Here is a 15928-nt window from a genome sequence, read left to right as displayed (position 1 = left end):
CCAACATGCACTTTTGGCACTTGAGCTAAATGGAGATCTTGTTTAGTTCTGAGCAGTAGAGACCATGTGACATACACCTCTCACCATTTACGAATGCATTCAAAGGAGAGCCATAGAAGCTATGCACACTGTGCAATTCGTTATTTGATAATAGAACATATTGAGTATTTTTGGTGGTGTCAAAAAACCAATGGCAATAACTGACTCCTGCCAACGTAGGACTTTACAATGATCAGTTGCCCTTTTACTCCACTTGTATAGATTCACAGTATTCTGCTGTCTCATGGTTGATAAAATGGAGGTCAAATATCTATATTATTACTAGTAAAAAAGTCTTGTCCCCAATAAGACTAACTAATTTATAAAATGTTTATTCAGTTTAATGTTGCAACTGGAATGCATTTGGGGCTCTTAATGTCTCATACAGCAAGGAGACAACATCCTTTCTGCAGCCCCATAAACCTTTTACAAAGGAGGTGGGGTCAGAGCAGTGGGTGAAGTGAAGAGAAGATCTGGATGGTTAACAACTCCAGGAATATTGTATCCAGTAACTTAGGCATGTGATGCTTCTTGTGATATTTCAAGTAATATTGATTTTTGATTCTGCCACTCTTGTGATGAAAAGGACCTTGCTGTTACAAGTAGTCCCTTTGACTTCATAAGAATACATGTAGACTAAGGTACAGATGAATGCAAGTAGTGGCAACAGAATCAAGTCATCACCAGATAAGTTTGCCAAGATCCAGAATGAACTACCTGTCTTTGTGATAGCACTATTCTTGGGTGAGGACAAATGCAGAGTATTCTTTATTTGTGATAGTCACTGATGTTGGAGATGTCTACTAAGATAGATACTATTGTTATAATTGATCCTTTTGGCTGATGCAAGCCAACACAGCGGTGTTGGGGGTAATTATTAGACATGATCATCGATGCCTCCAAGGAGAGAAACTACTACACTCAAGAAATCATCTTTTGACATGAATAATTGTTCCAATTATTGCCCTGTTTCAAATCTCCACTATTTGGGGAGATTTATGGAAGGTACTATGGTAAGACAATTCCAGCAACATCAAGAATCCTCAGGACTCACTGATCTCAGAAAATGTTACTTTGGGTCAGAGTATAATCGACGCTGAGAGATCAACTAAAATTTAATTTATGAACTGCAGAAGTGATTGTAGACTACAACAAGGACTGATGGGATCGTTCTGAAATGGCTTGGGTCCTTTCTGTCTGAAAAGACCAAGAGGAAAGTAGTGGACAATTCATCATCTATTCCAAGATACTCTTGTGTTCTGCAGGGTTCCAGTGTGTCATGTCTCTTGTTCAGCCTCTCCACAGGGCTACTTAAAAATATTTTTTCTGTATGGACATTAAAGATTTCATGGCAGTTTTAATACTGAGTAGGGGGTCTCTGTGTCCTTTTCCAAAATCCCCACTATAAAAGCAACTACATTTCAGAGATGAAATAATTCATCCCTTATACATTAATGTATACTAAACAGATCTACACAAATACTTTATATTATACAGATGTTTGTATATAGACACACACAATCTACATTCATGGATATGCGTTAAGAATCTTAAAGGATGAAAGCTGTTTTACAAATATGACACTATTACACATCTTAATGGACATCTTATCCTTTATGATCTCTTTTTACATTCTTGTAAATCACATTTAGCCAGTTGCTTTCCCTCCAACATCCCCCAGTTACTGGAATGAATTTTAAATTAAAGATTTCCCCCAATGATTCCTTTACATCTTCTCCACATCTCTGGAGCAGATTTCCCCACAACATCGTCATAAAGCTTAGCAGCTCGACACATCACCCAAATGTGCACTAAGACAGACAAGGTGTTAGGGAGGGGGTTTAATTAGGCTGCAACTTCTATTAAATTAACTCATCAAGGAGTTCTTTCTCAGTCATTCATACAATGCAGACCACCATTCTGTAATCATTTTCACTTGGTGGGTATCTGCCATCGGTCCACCATCCCTCCACAGCTGGTCTCCAGCCCATTGCTGGGACCCCACCACCTACTCTTGTACAAGGGTTATTGGGCTGCAGAAAGGATGTTGTCTCCTTGCTGTATAAGACATTAAGAACTCCGACTGCATTCCAACTGGGTAAGAAAAGAGGATCAGGCTGGAGGGACAGGGTTTATATATCCTTCCCTGGGTGCACAGGGGCCGATGGTTACCTGAGCCCCGCTCACTTGTTCAGGTGCTACCCTCTCCCCACTCCCAAGACCCTCCTTGCAATCCACAGGCAGGTGACCCTTAAAGGAGACGCTACTGCCAGTCCACAGAATGACAGCCCCCTCTCCTTGAAGTGGCAAATGTTACATGAGGGTGGTATAGTCTTCCTCATGTCAAAGGAATGCTTTCAGGTGGGACTCATAGCAGTACAAATAATTTATTACTATTCTACTAAATGTGAACTGTTGCCTTTTACATAGCTTTAAACGGGAAGAAGCTAGTTATTATCCCAAATCATAAAGCAGGATTTCCTGCTTGTGCAAAGCAGCAGTACAAGGCCTGTGCTCCACTCAGATCCCAATACTGCCTCATGATAATGCTTCAGAGGGACATAAATGGAGCGTGGGTATTTTCCCAGCCCTCTGTATGGGGGTGAATTTTACCCAAAACAGTAAATCATTGAACAACCCTTGCTCCCACTGAAATAAATTGCAGCTTTGCAACTCCAGTGGGCCCAGAATTGGCCTACATATATTTAAGAGAGAAACAGAGCATCTGGTTCAGGGACTTAATTTTGGCTTTTGCATTTCACCTGTAAAGGAACCATATGTCCATACTAACAGCACAGCAAACAGCTGCCCCTCTTACAGTGAAATAGATGCATAGATGACATCTATTCTTCTTGTGAAACACAAAGTTCTATACTCAGGTCCTGGCTGGTGAGTGAAGGGAATTGTGATTCTTAAATATTTTATTTTGGGATATGTTTTGCTGTAATTTTTCAGTCTACCCATTTACTCTGTCACTAGTCATCGCTCTTAAATAATTATTTGTATTTATTTCTGAATGATTTCATTTCACCTTTAACACTAAAAATACTCCGTGCTGCCTGGATTCTGTTTGCTAATGAAAAGCACAAAGTCCCTCTCCTAGAATAAGTATATCTCTAGTTCATATAAAATCAGAATGTAGATTATTCTCCTAGGAAAGCACAGAACATGCAGTGCAGCCAACAGCTTATAATTTCAAAGTGAATTATTCATGTTTCCAGTCTAAAAGACCACTTTTATCTCCTTAAAAAACTGACTACTTCTCATTTACATGCTGAGGTTGTGTACTGAGAGAAAAGGGAGCAAAGTTAGCAAACAAGATTGGCACCAATTCCACGGGTGCTTCAGGGCTGGAGCACCCATGGGAAAAAAATAGTGGGTGATCAGCACCCACTAGCTACAGCTATTTGGTGGCTGCCACTGATCAGCTGTTTGGCACTGAGGGAGGTGCTTGAGAGAGGGCAGAGAACAGGGACTGGTGAGCAGATGGGACCTTGAGGGAGGGGTTGGAACAGGGTGGGTAGTGGCAGAGTGAAGGTGGGGCCTCAGGGGAGGAGCAGACTGGGAGCAGGGTCTTGGGGCAGAGCAATCCCAGAGAAAAAGAAACTTAATGCTTATGGCTAACAACATTTGATCTAAGTATTTACACATACAATGAGAGATGTTACTAGAAATACTTTGCTCAAAGATGGAATGTAAGTTAATCAGAATCAGTGGATCATGTTCTTTACTCTTCCATTCAATACAAAAAGCAATTGTTTCTATAGCAACTGCTGCATCTCTTGGCACCATGATAATTCTTAGAGAAATGGTACATTGTTAGGACATATTCCAGAACCAATGTATGTGAAATCTGGATTTATTCAGCAGCAGGAATTTGCAGGGGAAATGGACTCAAAAGCTGAAGATCTACACATGGCTATCAGCTCCAGTGAGAGCTGATGCAGTGATGTAACTGAGTGGATGGGGAACTCAGGGATAGGGTGTACACAATGCAGTCTCTTTACTTCATGTACACTGCTAAGAGGATGTTTCAGTCAACCATGAATGGCTTGCCAGGAGGGGACTGAGAGCCAGGAGAGAATCTCTCAGAACCACAGTTACGTGTATCTAGTCACTCAAACTCCTGCATAGGTCTGATTTAAACCTGACTGAAGTCAGTGAGAAACTATTAACTTCAGTGGACTTTGAATCAGTCTCAGGGAGCAGAGGAACTAGGGTTTTTGGTTCAAAATGGTTTGAGTGGCTAAGGAGGATTTAGAGAGCTCTATGTTGTGTAATATTTCACAACTCGCAGAGAGCTCCAATGGGGATTTTAATACATTTACACACAGAAATAAATAATTGGAACACATTATTGATTGATCCACTGATGGCAATGGGATATTGTATTAATGGACCCTAATGTAAAATGTGATCATGTAGTTATAGGGGTTTTGAAGGTTCTCTCAACTAAAAATGATTTTCACTAAAATCATTCAATGGGTAGCCATAAAAAGGAGAAAAGCTATACACCAAAATACTATACCATATACCTATTGCTTCATGTGGATGAAGTTTAAAATATACAAACAAATCTCATATAGATTTGCACATTAGTGGAAGAACATGACAAACATTCTGTTTCAGCAAATACATGGCATGTCACATTTCATCTAATCTTGGTGTTTTTGTTTCTATTTTACTGGGAAGTTTCAACATAAAAAATGTTTTTGTTAGGGATATAACACAAGTGATGTGTTTTTGAGAATCTAATGGGTCCTTTTTATGTCATAATATGAAGTATCTCAAAGTTTTCTGAAAAGAAATAATTTTCTACATCATATCTTTTTGATCAGCATAAGAACTCATAAGTACATTGTCAATATTAATAGAGCACTGTGACTTTACATATTTCAAGACTACAAAAATATTCCTCAAGTACAGCATTGTACATACTCCTCTTTGAAGCAACTGCTGCTTGTAAAATCTAATAAGATGAAAATCAGCAATCCTATTTGTCAATCTCTCAGATGAGAGTCCAATTCATACACTTGTAGTCATTTTCAGCCCATTTGGAATTTCCCTCCAAACTGATATGATGTGGAAAAAATGCTAATCTTCCTTGATAGGAACCATTACTGGTTATATCATAGAGGTTGGTACTTTATGATGTTTTTCAAATAACCTACAGTAGTTGTACTGCAAAATGATCCTTTTTCATCAGTGCTAAGATAGACAGTCATGTACCTAGGGTCTAGGGCTTCAGCATTTCTCCTCTGCTATAAACAAAATTTGAAACCTTTTGGTATTACATGGGCAGAGCAGACAGTGAAATCACAAAAAAAATGTGCTGAATTTGAACAGATGCATGGCATGATTATGTCAATTACAGAAATGTGGGGGTGGAAGGGAACTTGAGAAGTCATCTACTCCAGTACCCCATGCTGAGGTTGGACCAAGCAAACCTAGACCATCCCTCACATGCTCCTCTAACATGTTCTTAAAAAACCTCCAACAATCGGGATTTTACAGCTTCCCTTGGGAGTCTATTCCAGAGTTTAACTACCCAGATAGTTAGAAAGCTTTTCCTAATCTAAAATCTCTGCTGCTGCAAACTAAGCCTATTACTTCTTGTTCTACCATCAGTGGACGTTGAGAACAACTGGTCACCATCCTCTTTATAACAACCCTTAACACTTTTGAAGATTGCTTCTCCCTCAGTCTTATTTTCTCAAGACTATAATGTGCTGACTTTTTAACCTTTCCTCATTAAAAAAAAAAAAAAAACTTAGAAAACCTGATTTATCATTTTTGTTGCTTTTCTCTAGACTTCCTCCAATTTTCCACAGCTTTTCTGAAGGCTAGGTCCCCGAAGTGGACACAGTACTCCAGCCGAGACCTCACCAATGCTGAGTAGAGCAGGACAGTTACCTCCCATGTCTTACCTATGACACTCCTATTAATACACCCTATAATATTAGCCTCTTTTTCACAACTGCCAGATTGTTGACTCATTCACTTTGTGACCCACTACTGCCAGAATCTCTGGCTGAGGCAGGCACAGATGCAGGCTGGAGCAGGGACTGGCTAGCGTGGAAGCAGCAGGGGTTAGAGTTGAAGTAGGGACAAGGCCCAGCTAGAGCAGAAGTACAAGCAAGAGCAAGGGCTGGCCGGAGCTGAAGCAGGAGTCCGGGCACTGTGTCAGAACTACCAGGCAATGGGAACATTCCCAGCCAGGTAATGATGGTGAGCAGACTGGAGAAACTGCTCCCCTTAGAAGTCTATACATTTGCCTTGGGATCACATGAGCGGGTTCTGGCCTGAGGATTGGTTGACCAGCATAGGGCCTATCACAAGACCTGCAGGCAATTGCTGTGGGTGACTCATCATACTCTCTGGCTCAGGGAGGAGAAATCAGGCTTGGGCAGGCTCAGAAGTAATTCAGGGATGACTCATCACAACTGTAACCTCCAGATCCTTTCAGCAATACTTCTGCCTCCCCACTGTCTCTCCTTTTCCTTTCTATGTGCAGTACTTTGCACTTGTCCAGTGAATTTCATCTGGGTGATTTCAGACCAAAATATAGTACTCTTTCATAATGCCATCTCGTTCGGATATAGTACCTTTCAACCATAGGTCGCTGTGTGCTTTACAAAGGGCTAAGAATCATTATTCTCACTCTATCGAGGAACAAGATGGTGAAGTAACTTGCCACAGGGCAAGTGACAACAGCTGAGCCAGGAACAAAACCTAGCTCTCCTGAGTCTCACTCTACTCTCCTCAACATTATATGTAACAGACATATATTACCATAATGTTGAAAACCAAAACTTTAACATAGGGAAACTGCAGGCAGTGTAGAATACTGCAGGGCTAGTCAGTTAAAGTGGATGGTACAGGGCAGCTTGACTGCAACAAGTTCATTCCCTTCTTTCTGAGCTACCACCAGAAGCTATTTTAAGTTCTGCTCCTATATTATATGCTGTCCAAGGGTGCTCTCCTCCCTCTTATCTCTTCTTTTCTCATCTGGTGCCTGAAAAGAGTCCTGAGAGGCTGATAGTTTCCATTTAATCATTTCAGCCTTGTGTATGGAAGAATCCTGGGCACCATGCTGTACAGCTTTTCCTCGGCTGGAATTTGTGAATATCAGCCTGTCCCCTTATCTGCTTTGGAACCAGGCTCTGGGTAGTTTGCTTTTATTTTTTTCAGTGTTTCTGTTTCTGCAAAGAAAAGTTCTAAATAACTCCTTTTGCTGTGAAAAGGGCAGAATTTGTCACACAGACAAGTGCATTGCCATTACAAAATGGATTTTTCCTTGTGGTTTCAGCCCAGTTCCTAGTGTACACATGGCATCCTTGCTAAAAGTATAACCAAAGTAGGTGAGGAAGGACAGTCTAGAGAAAGGACACTGTACTTAGAACTGGAAGATGTGGATTCAAAGCCCAGCTCAGCCACAGTGTCTTGTGTGACCTGAGGTGAGTCACTTAGTCTATGCTGTGCCTCAGGTTCCATCTATAAAATGGGGATAATGCTTTTCCTCCCTCATGGATGTATTATGATCAATAAACCCACAGATGTCTGAGGTGTTCACATACTATGGTGATGATGAGGGGCACGTAAGTACAAAAACAGATAGAAATTGACATTCCTGTTAATAGTCTCATCAGTAGTATACTGCTCAATAGTATTCATCTCTATGTATTTTTGGCAGGTTTCCACATCCCAAATAGGGCTTATGTCCTGCCCTCTATTCTCATTGGCGTTGAAGTTTGGCACTGTTGGTCATTTTGATTTTTTTTTAAATTATTTTCTATGTTTTAATAGGGGGAATGTTCCATGCTTGTGCTTTGATACATATGGTTGATTTTTTTTTTTAAATCTTTAAGCTCTCTCTATTCTTTCATCCTTTTTCTCTAAACAAAACTTTGGTTAGGTTTAGAGGTAAAAAGGAAAGAAAGGTTATTAAACAGAAGAAAGATTGTTTGGTTAGGTTTATTAAGGAGAGATGATTTTAAAGGAATAGTCTGGCATGTTATTAAAGAACATTTTTTTAAAAATAAATGAAAATAGTTTATTAAATATAAAGTTAGGTTAAAAAACATGACAGAAAAAGGGAATTTTATAAAGCAAAAACTATTTAGTAAGCACATGGTAAAAATATAAATGTAGGTTAATAGAAAATCATTTAAAATATTAAATATGAGGACAGGTTAAGAAAAGAGCATTTAAAAAGAGTTAAATACAAGATGGCAGAAAAGAGGAAAAGAAAGCCTTTTGCAAAGGGCAAAGATAGGCTGAGTCATGGTTGAGTCAGAGAGAGAGAGAGCATGAGCGTGATATCTTACCCTTGCAACTGTTCCTGGGGCAGGAGGGAGCTCCCAAGGCTCACAATCACTCAGGCTAGCTACCTCTGCCTTTAGATTCGACCAATCAGATGCTGTTCTACAGCGGCATCATAGAATACATTTTTCTGAACCAATCCTATAGTCCCAAGATTTTTAAACAAGAGCCATCTCCCTCCCCTCATTACACTCCCCTCCTCTTTAACTGCCTTATCCTTATCTTTAAAAAAAAACAGACCCCAATCATCTTTCCCATCAGGTAGCACTTTTACATAGGTGCTTTAATGAAGGTTAAAGCCATAAGCCCTTAGTAATAAACAGTTTTAAAAAGTTTTCCCTTATGCTTTTGGTGAGGACAATTTGAAGCTGCAGCAAAAGTAGCTTTGTTAGATGGTGAGTTAGAGATAAAGAAGGCTGTGAGATGTCTAGAACAAAGAGATAAGTTTCTTTTTAAACTTTTGAACAAAAGTAAAAGATAATTAAGTTTTGTAAAGGAATAAAGCTCTATTTTATAATCACTTGAAAGGACAAGCCTATTTGAAGAAACAGACATTTATTTATAGGTGTTTTAATAAAAAATGAGCATGCAGAAACACCCCAGGGTTAAAACCACAGACAACCAGTTTATCAAAGTAATTTATAGTAATAAAAGGTTTTCTCCTATGCTTTTGCTAACATTGGTTATTTTTTAGTGAGGACAATTTGAAGCAGCCTTTCTAAATTAGTGGATTAGAAAAGACCCCTTTGAAAGACAAGCCTATCTGAAGAAACATCCCTCCATTTAACATTTTTGAATATGAGTGTCAATAAAAAATGAGCATGCAGAAACCATCCCAGGGTTAAAATCAAGGACAAACTGTTTATAAAAGTAATTTATAAGTGATAAAAAAGTTCCCCCGCTATGTTTTAGACTAATACTGGTCATTTGTAGTGAGGACAATCTGAAGCAGCACACTTTTGCAGCAAAGCCACTGTTAGCAAAAACAGCCTTTGTAAGCCAGTAGATCAGAGATAAGAAGGCTGTTTCTTCCCCCACTTTTTAACAAATACAAGTGAAAGTTATATTAGCCTTTCTAAAGGAATAAACACTTTAAAAGACAAGCCTATATAAAGACATCTCTTTATTTAACATTTTACAGGTGTGTTTAAACAAAAAGAGTATGCAGAAACATATCAGAGTTAAAACCACAGAACCTTAGTAACAGCTAGTTTATATTCCCCTTATTCTGTAACCCAGTGGATCAGAGAGAAGTTTATTTTCCTCTCCACTTTTTAAACAAATCCATGCAAAAGTCATATTAAACTTTCATTTTCTTAGGACTTTAAGATTTAAGTATGAATTTTTCTGTTGCATTATCAGAATGCTTTTGTTTTTAAATGTTTGTAACCCATTTGCTGAGACACAGATACAAGCTCCTGTTTTTGTTTTGGATCCATAGATTTTATTAAAAATAATACATTACAGGCTGGAGCTTTCTCTACACTTTAAAGACACATAAGACTAATTAGGCTAGCCAGTGATCCATGCATTATAGTCTGCATTAGCAATGCTCTAGGGGTCATCCCTTCAGGTTTGCTTGTTGGTTTTTTTGTTTGTGTTAAAAACAAAAACAAACAAACAGACTTCTTTCCTACTTTTTAAATGCTGTTCAAGTTTTAACAAATGATGAGATGACATTGAAAGACACTTTGTGATAGGAATAAAATACTTGTTATAACATTTACTGATTTTAAAAAGATAAAAACCATCGCTTTGTGACTGCATGAAGCTCAGAGATCGCCTGTCTGAAGAACACCCTTACCCCTCGACTTTCCCCCCATACTTTGAACACTTGTAAGACGAGGAGTGGAGTGTTCTGCAGATAGGCTGTCTCTGATCCACTATCTCACAGATGCTATTTTAGCTAACTGTGGCTTTGCTGAAAAGGCTTGCTGCTTCAAATTGTCCTCGCTAAAAATGACCAGTCTAAAACATAGGGGGGAAACTTTTCTCATCACTATAAACAGTTTGTCCTTGATTTTAACCCTGGGATGGTTTATGCATGCTAATTTTTTATTGAAACGCATATGTAAAAGTGCTAAATGAAGAGATGTTTCTTCAAATAGGCTTGTCTTTTAAAGTGTTGATTCCTTTACAAGACTTAATATAACTTTCACCTCTATTTGTTAAAAAGTTGGGGAAGAAGCAATCTTCTTATCTCTGATCCACTGGCTCACAGACATGGTTTTTGCTGCAGCTTTAAAGTGTCCTCACCAAAACCATAGGGAAAAACTTTTTAAAACTTTTTAAAACTGTTACTAAGGGCTTATAGCTTTAACCTTCATTAAAGCACCTACGTAAAAGTGCTACCCTGATGGAAAAGGCAAGGAGTGGCTCTAAACCTTTCCAGACTATTGTACCCCTTTCAGGAGTCTGATTTGTCTTGCATACCCCTAAGTTTCATATCACTTAAAAAACTACTTGCTTAGAAAATCAGTCCTAGAAATACAAAAGTGTCATAGCGCACATAGGTACCAACTTGACCCCTCTTCCTCCCACTTCTGGCCTCACCCCTGCACCACATCATCCCGCCGCTGCACCACCCTCATTCCACCCCTTCCCCAAACTCAGACACTCCTGTCCCTCCATTACATACAAATTTATGTATGTATCACACAGACAGACAGACAATCTCTGAAGAAAGTTTCAGAGGAAACTTGGTCTGAAAATCAAAATATAATTTTTGCTTCTTCCACCTCTACTAGTCAATAAAAAGTCTAATCAACATCTAATTGGCAATCTTCTTGATTATGCTGGAGACAGAGTAGCATCCATCTTGCTAATATGAATCTGTTGCCTCTGGGGAGCTAACGAGTAAGAACGTTTTCTGATAGGAAAATAAGCAAAAGTTTTGTTTAGAAGAAAAGGATGAAAGAATAGAGAGCTTAAAGATTAAAATAAGCAAGATATGTCTCAAAGACAACTAGCAGAACCGCTAAGAAAGAAAGCATTATCTTTATAATCACTGGTGATATTTTAACTATGAATTGAACTACTTAATTAAATCACTCATTAATTGAATCACTTAGGACCTGATCCATCTCCCACTGAAGACAGTTGGAGTCTTTCCACAGGCTTCAATGGGAGTTAGATCACTAGAATCCAAAAACTTTTATGTACTCTCAGAAGTCGTCCTCTAAATCTTTCCAGTAGTCATCTCAACTCTGACTAGGAGCAATCACCCTTTCTAAGGTTTATAGTTTACTTAGTCTCTCTTCAGGCTCACAGTTAAGGTTACCCAGACTGCCAGTCACTGTATCAGTTGATTGTTGTCAGTCTTTTCTAAACATGTTGAGATTCTGTAATTAGAACCATTAACAATGAGATTTCACAGATGTAGGTTACAAGCTTTCAGAAGAGAAACTGCAGTAACAGGCAGTGGAGAAATACTTAATAACTACTTATCCTCTAATTAAACAAGGTACAGAACTAAGTACTGCATGCTAAGCACTGCTCTAGCATATGCTTATCATAACCCTACAGAATTGTACTAAAATGCAAAGGTTCCAGTCTGAGCTATTCTTAGCCAATATTCATCTCACACACAGATGGAGCAGTTTTGCTGTTTCCATACTGACACACGGAGATTGTAGCATGAAGGATTAAGTTCAAATTTATCATAAAATCACTTCAGATAGGACAATGTAATATTCAAATTCTACTTGAATTTGACACACAGAAAGACAAAACAGACTGTGTTGGACTTCAAATAGGTAAACAATAACAGAACTGTTTGCTAAAAAAACAAAATAGAACCCTCCTTAGAAAGTATTAGATTAATCCATCAGCTCTGGGACTAACTCTCTGACATAATTGGGGAATGCTCAATAAACACAAGATGGAGGGCTGGAAAGAGTCTCTCCACTGTCATCAAATCCAGATGTTGCTCTACACCAGGATAGTTCCCCAAGACAAGGTTAAGCAGCCACAAATTGCCAATGCCCTTACTACATGTGGGGATTATCATTTTGAATGGGAACCCTGGTCATAGCCCTTTCTGCCAGTCATGTCCCCTATACCAGCAGCTATAAAAAGGTTGATGGCTGCAGGTATAGGAGACACTACAGGTAGCTCTACACCCTGTGGGGATCCAGCCAACAGGGGAGATCAGCCAACAGTTGGATCTGCCAGATTTAGGCTGGTTTTCTTCCACTGGAGCAGCGAAAAGTGGCCAGAGCAGAGCTCAGGATCAGGGCCAGAGTTCAGATCAAACTTTATTTATGAATAGAGTGAAGTTGATGGCTTTTAAACCTGTGATGAGCATTAATCAATACACTCGGGAGTCTTTGAGGAAGAGAGGCTCATCACCAGAATAGCAGTTGAGGACCAAGGTGCATTGATAGATCTAATTAAGTGCAAGGCAAAAACATGCACACAGATACCCCATGCCAGCAATCTCTTCTCTGAGAAGAAAAACAATCTCCAGTTTCTCACAAAAATAGTTGTTCAGATCCTGAGGTCATACCTTTACAGGAAAGCTGCTATTGAAAACAATGGAAGGGCTGCCTCATTCAGGAAGACTGAATAAAAATTGAGTAAGAACTTCAGGATGTAGTTCATAAAGAATAAGAGACTTTCACACAGGGACTGAGCCCTGAAGATTGGCTTCAGATCTGTCAGCAGCATTCAGGGCTGTTTGGATCTGGGCCCATCCCTCATCTCACAATGAGAGCTGACTGAAAGGCACAATAGCATTTCATGGCAAACTTCCAGTTTTTGACATTTTTTTTTTTGTTCCACACTGGACCAAATGTTTTGAACGTTTTTGCAAGAAAATGGATGAGTGAGTGTGTGTTATAGCCTGTTCTGCAATGTTGGAGATTCAGATTCAAGCCCATGCTTCAGACCAGAGAGGTTTCCTCCCACCTCACACTGAATCAGGCAGGACAAGAACTTAACTAGCCAGCTAAAGAGTGTGAGAGAGTCACTCTTGCTCTTGAGGTGACTTAGGGTATGTCTACCCAGCAACAGACGCTCACCGCAGTGAGTCTGAGAGCCTGGGTCTACAGATTCAGGCTGCCAGGTTCGTGCTACAGCACTAAAAATAGCTATGTAAATGTTTGGGCTTGGGCTAGAGCTCAGGCTCTGAAGCTGAGCCCAAATGTGTACACAGCTATTTTAAACATTGTAGCGCAAGCCTGAGTCTGTAGACCTGGGCTGCGAGACTTATTGCCATAGGTTTCTGCTTGCCGTGTAGACATATCCTCAGTTGAAAATGTTCCAACCACCTCTGCTCAAGCTATTATAACTTTCTGATGCTGTTTGTTTTTCCCAGCAATCTATACTCACATTCAACACAGCTTAAAACACAAATCAAAACCTTTCCCTTGGCCATTGACTTTTAAAAGTTTGTTCAGCCGTTGTTAGCCCTACATCTAACCCATTTTTTTTAAAGGAAGATTTAAGTTAAACCACTATAGCTTTTGCTGGAAATATAATGAAAGTGCTCCCAGGCCAAACGCCTAAATACTGAAATAAGACATTGGATCAGTCATTCTTTATAACCCTCCTTATTATGGCTTCTTTGAGTTCCTTTAAATTATAGGTCTGTAAAGGTACCAGGCTTAATTATCTTGTAAGTCACTGTCATGCCTGCTTACTTGCTGAATGCCATGGCACCGAAATGAAGGCTACATCAGTTTTTCTTTTGTTATTTTGTTTTACATGAAGTAAACATTTCAATCAATTCCCCCGCCCTCTACCCCATCATTTTAGGATTACATTGAAATTGTATGTGAAATAGGAAGGACACACTATTCCATGGATAAAGTGGAAAAAAATCATTGGCATGTAAAGGAGACAATGCAAAATGTGGCACAATGATTGGTATAGGCATTGATGTACACTAGGACATAGGAGATCCATATTAAAAATTAAAGAGCCATAGGCTGGAATTCATTCCTGGGTCACTCTTAGATTTCTAATGAAGGTTAAGGATTCGTAGGACCTAAATTAAATCTTTACAGTAAGTCTTCTCAGACCCTCAGTAAGGGCCTTACTGTGGTTGTCTAATCCCATTGGTTTGCACTAGTAAGGTTATTACGGTTCGGCCTCTTATGAGCTACCCTCAACAAAGCTGTTCTGTTTCCTTGAAGAAGGACTGTTTTGTTTGAATGGTTCTTTGGTTAATATCTGGCCTTCACTGGCATTATCAGTTCTCTGTTGATGCCTAGGAAATATGCAGTGACTCAGTATCATACAACATACCTGATTTCAAGAGTTCTGAATATTAAAATAATACTTGGATTACGAGTCAATTACCAGCTATTAGCCAGGATGGTCAGGCATACAACACAATGCTCTGAATGTCCCTAGCCTCTGCTTTCCAGAGGCTGGAAGTGACGAATAGGGAATGGATCACTCAATGATTGTCTGTTCTGTTCATTCCCTCTGAAGCACCTGGCATTGGCCACTGTCAGAAGACAAGATCCTGGGCTAGATGGACCACTAGTCTGGCCCAGTGTGGCTGTTCTTATGTCTGATATCTCTCTTTTAAAGAAGTAACTCTGTCTAGTGTTTAAGATGTTAGTTACATTGAAATAACAACTCTCCTTGACATTCTCTTGTGAATTTTGGTCTTTTGTTACCTTTAAAGAGCCATGATGGTCTTTCCCTCCGACAATTAGAACTTCTGCCATATCTTCAGCCTGAGCAGACCGGGCATGGATGAACAAAGCTCTGCCAGCTTCAGTTATATTTTTCAGTGCAACTAAAGATCCATTGGGTTCCACCTTAAAGTCTGGGTTAGAAACTTCAAAGTTCAACTTGTCATTCCCCTTGCAGTCATCAAACACCACTGGGAAAGAACAAACAACAAGAACGTAAGTATTGGTCTACACACACAAGCTTCAAACATTTATACATGATTTGCTTCTCCACAGATATCACATACAACTGGTTCCAAACTATGGAGCACATTTTCAAAATGGTCTCCAATCAAGCTCTCTGTTTGCCTGACTTCATGGACAAGCTTGTGCATGTGCAGTTTTGGAGAGATGCAAGATTTTGACCCGGCAAATTGGGTAGCCAAGACATGAATTAATAATTTCGGTCTTGGACATTGTGATCACTCAAATCAAGATCACACGAACAGCAGATACATACCTAATTGCATATATTACGTGGTATCTACAGAGTACTTATCATGGACTTGTTCATGTTCTGGACCTCTAGAGTCTTTAAGGCTAACAAAACAGTTAAAGGTAACCAGTATGTTGCCTTCATGACTGGAATTGGTTGTTTTTGTATTCTATTGTAAAAATGTTATATGATAGAAAAGTGTAGCAGAAAGAATACTATAGTTTACATCACTGTCAAGACATCTGGCTAAATGTATGAATTCCACATTAAACCTATCCCTCTTTATTGTTTAAAGTTGTAAATAGAAGATAGACAGCCAACTTCCATTGATTTGTCAATGGGAAGGGAACACCTACCTGCTCTTTATGTTTTTAAAAAACTTCCCCATAATTGTAACAGTGTGACATGTAATTCAAAAGACTAATTGTGAGTAGTATGGATTTTT

At 39.2% G+C, this 15928-nt stretch overlaps 1 protein-coding gene and 1 long non-coding RNA gene across 2 annotated transcripts in view; both read right to left on the bottom strand.

The window, feature by feature from the left end:
* The window catches only part of CDH13 (cadherin 13), a 749109-nt gene that overhangs the window by 494271 nt on the left and 238910 nt on the right, over positions 1 to 15928 (bottom strand). The window contains exon 3 of the mRNA XM_030581605.1: positions 14991 to 15199. Within this exon, the coding sequence (XP_030437465.1) occupies positions 14991 to 15199 (209 nt within the window). The remainder of the gene's footprint in view (positions 1 to 14990; positions 15200 to 15928) is intronic.
* Positions 5688 to 8540, bottom strand: LOC115660313. Its single transcript, XR_004002799.1, has 3 exons — positions 8449 to 8540; positions 6219 to 6228; positions 5688 to 5697 (listed from the first exon to the last, which is right to left on the bottom strand). It is a non-coding gene; the product is annotated as an uncharacterized LOC115660313 (long non-coding RNA).

This window comes from Gopherus evgoodei, chromosome 12 (genome assembly GCF_007399415.2).
Source record: "Gopherus evgoodei ecotype Sinaloan lineage chromosome 12, rGopEvg1_v1.p, whole genome shotgun sequence".
NCBI lineage: Eukaryota > Metazoa > Chordata > Testudines > Testudinidae > Gopherus > Gopherus evgoodei.
Note: the sequence above shows the minus strand (reverse complement) of the source record. Positions and strands in the feature narration are given on the sequence as shown.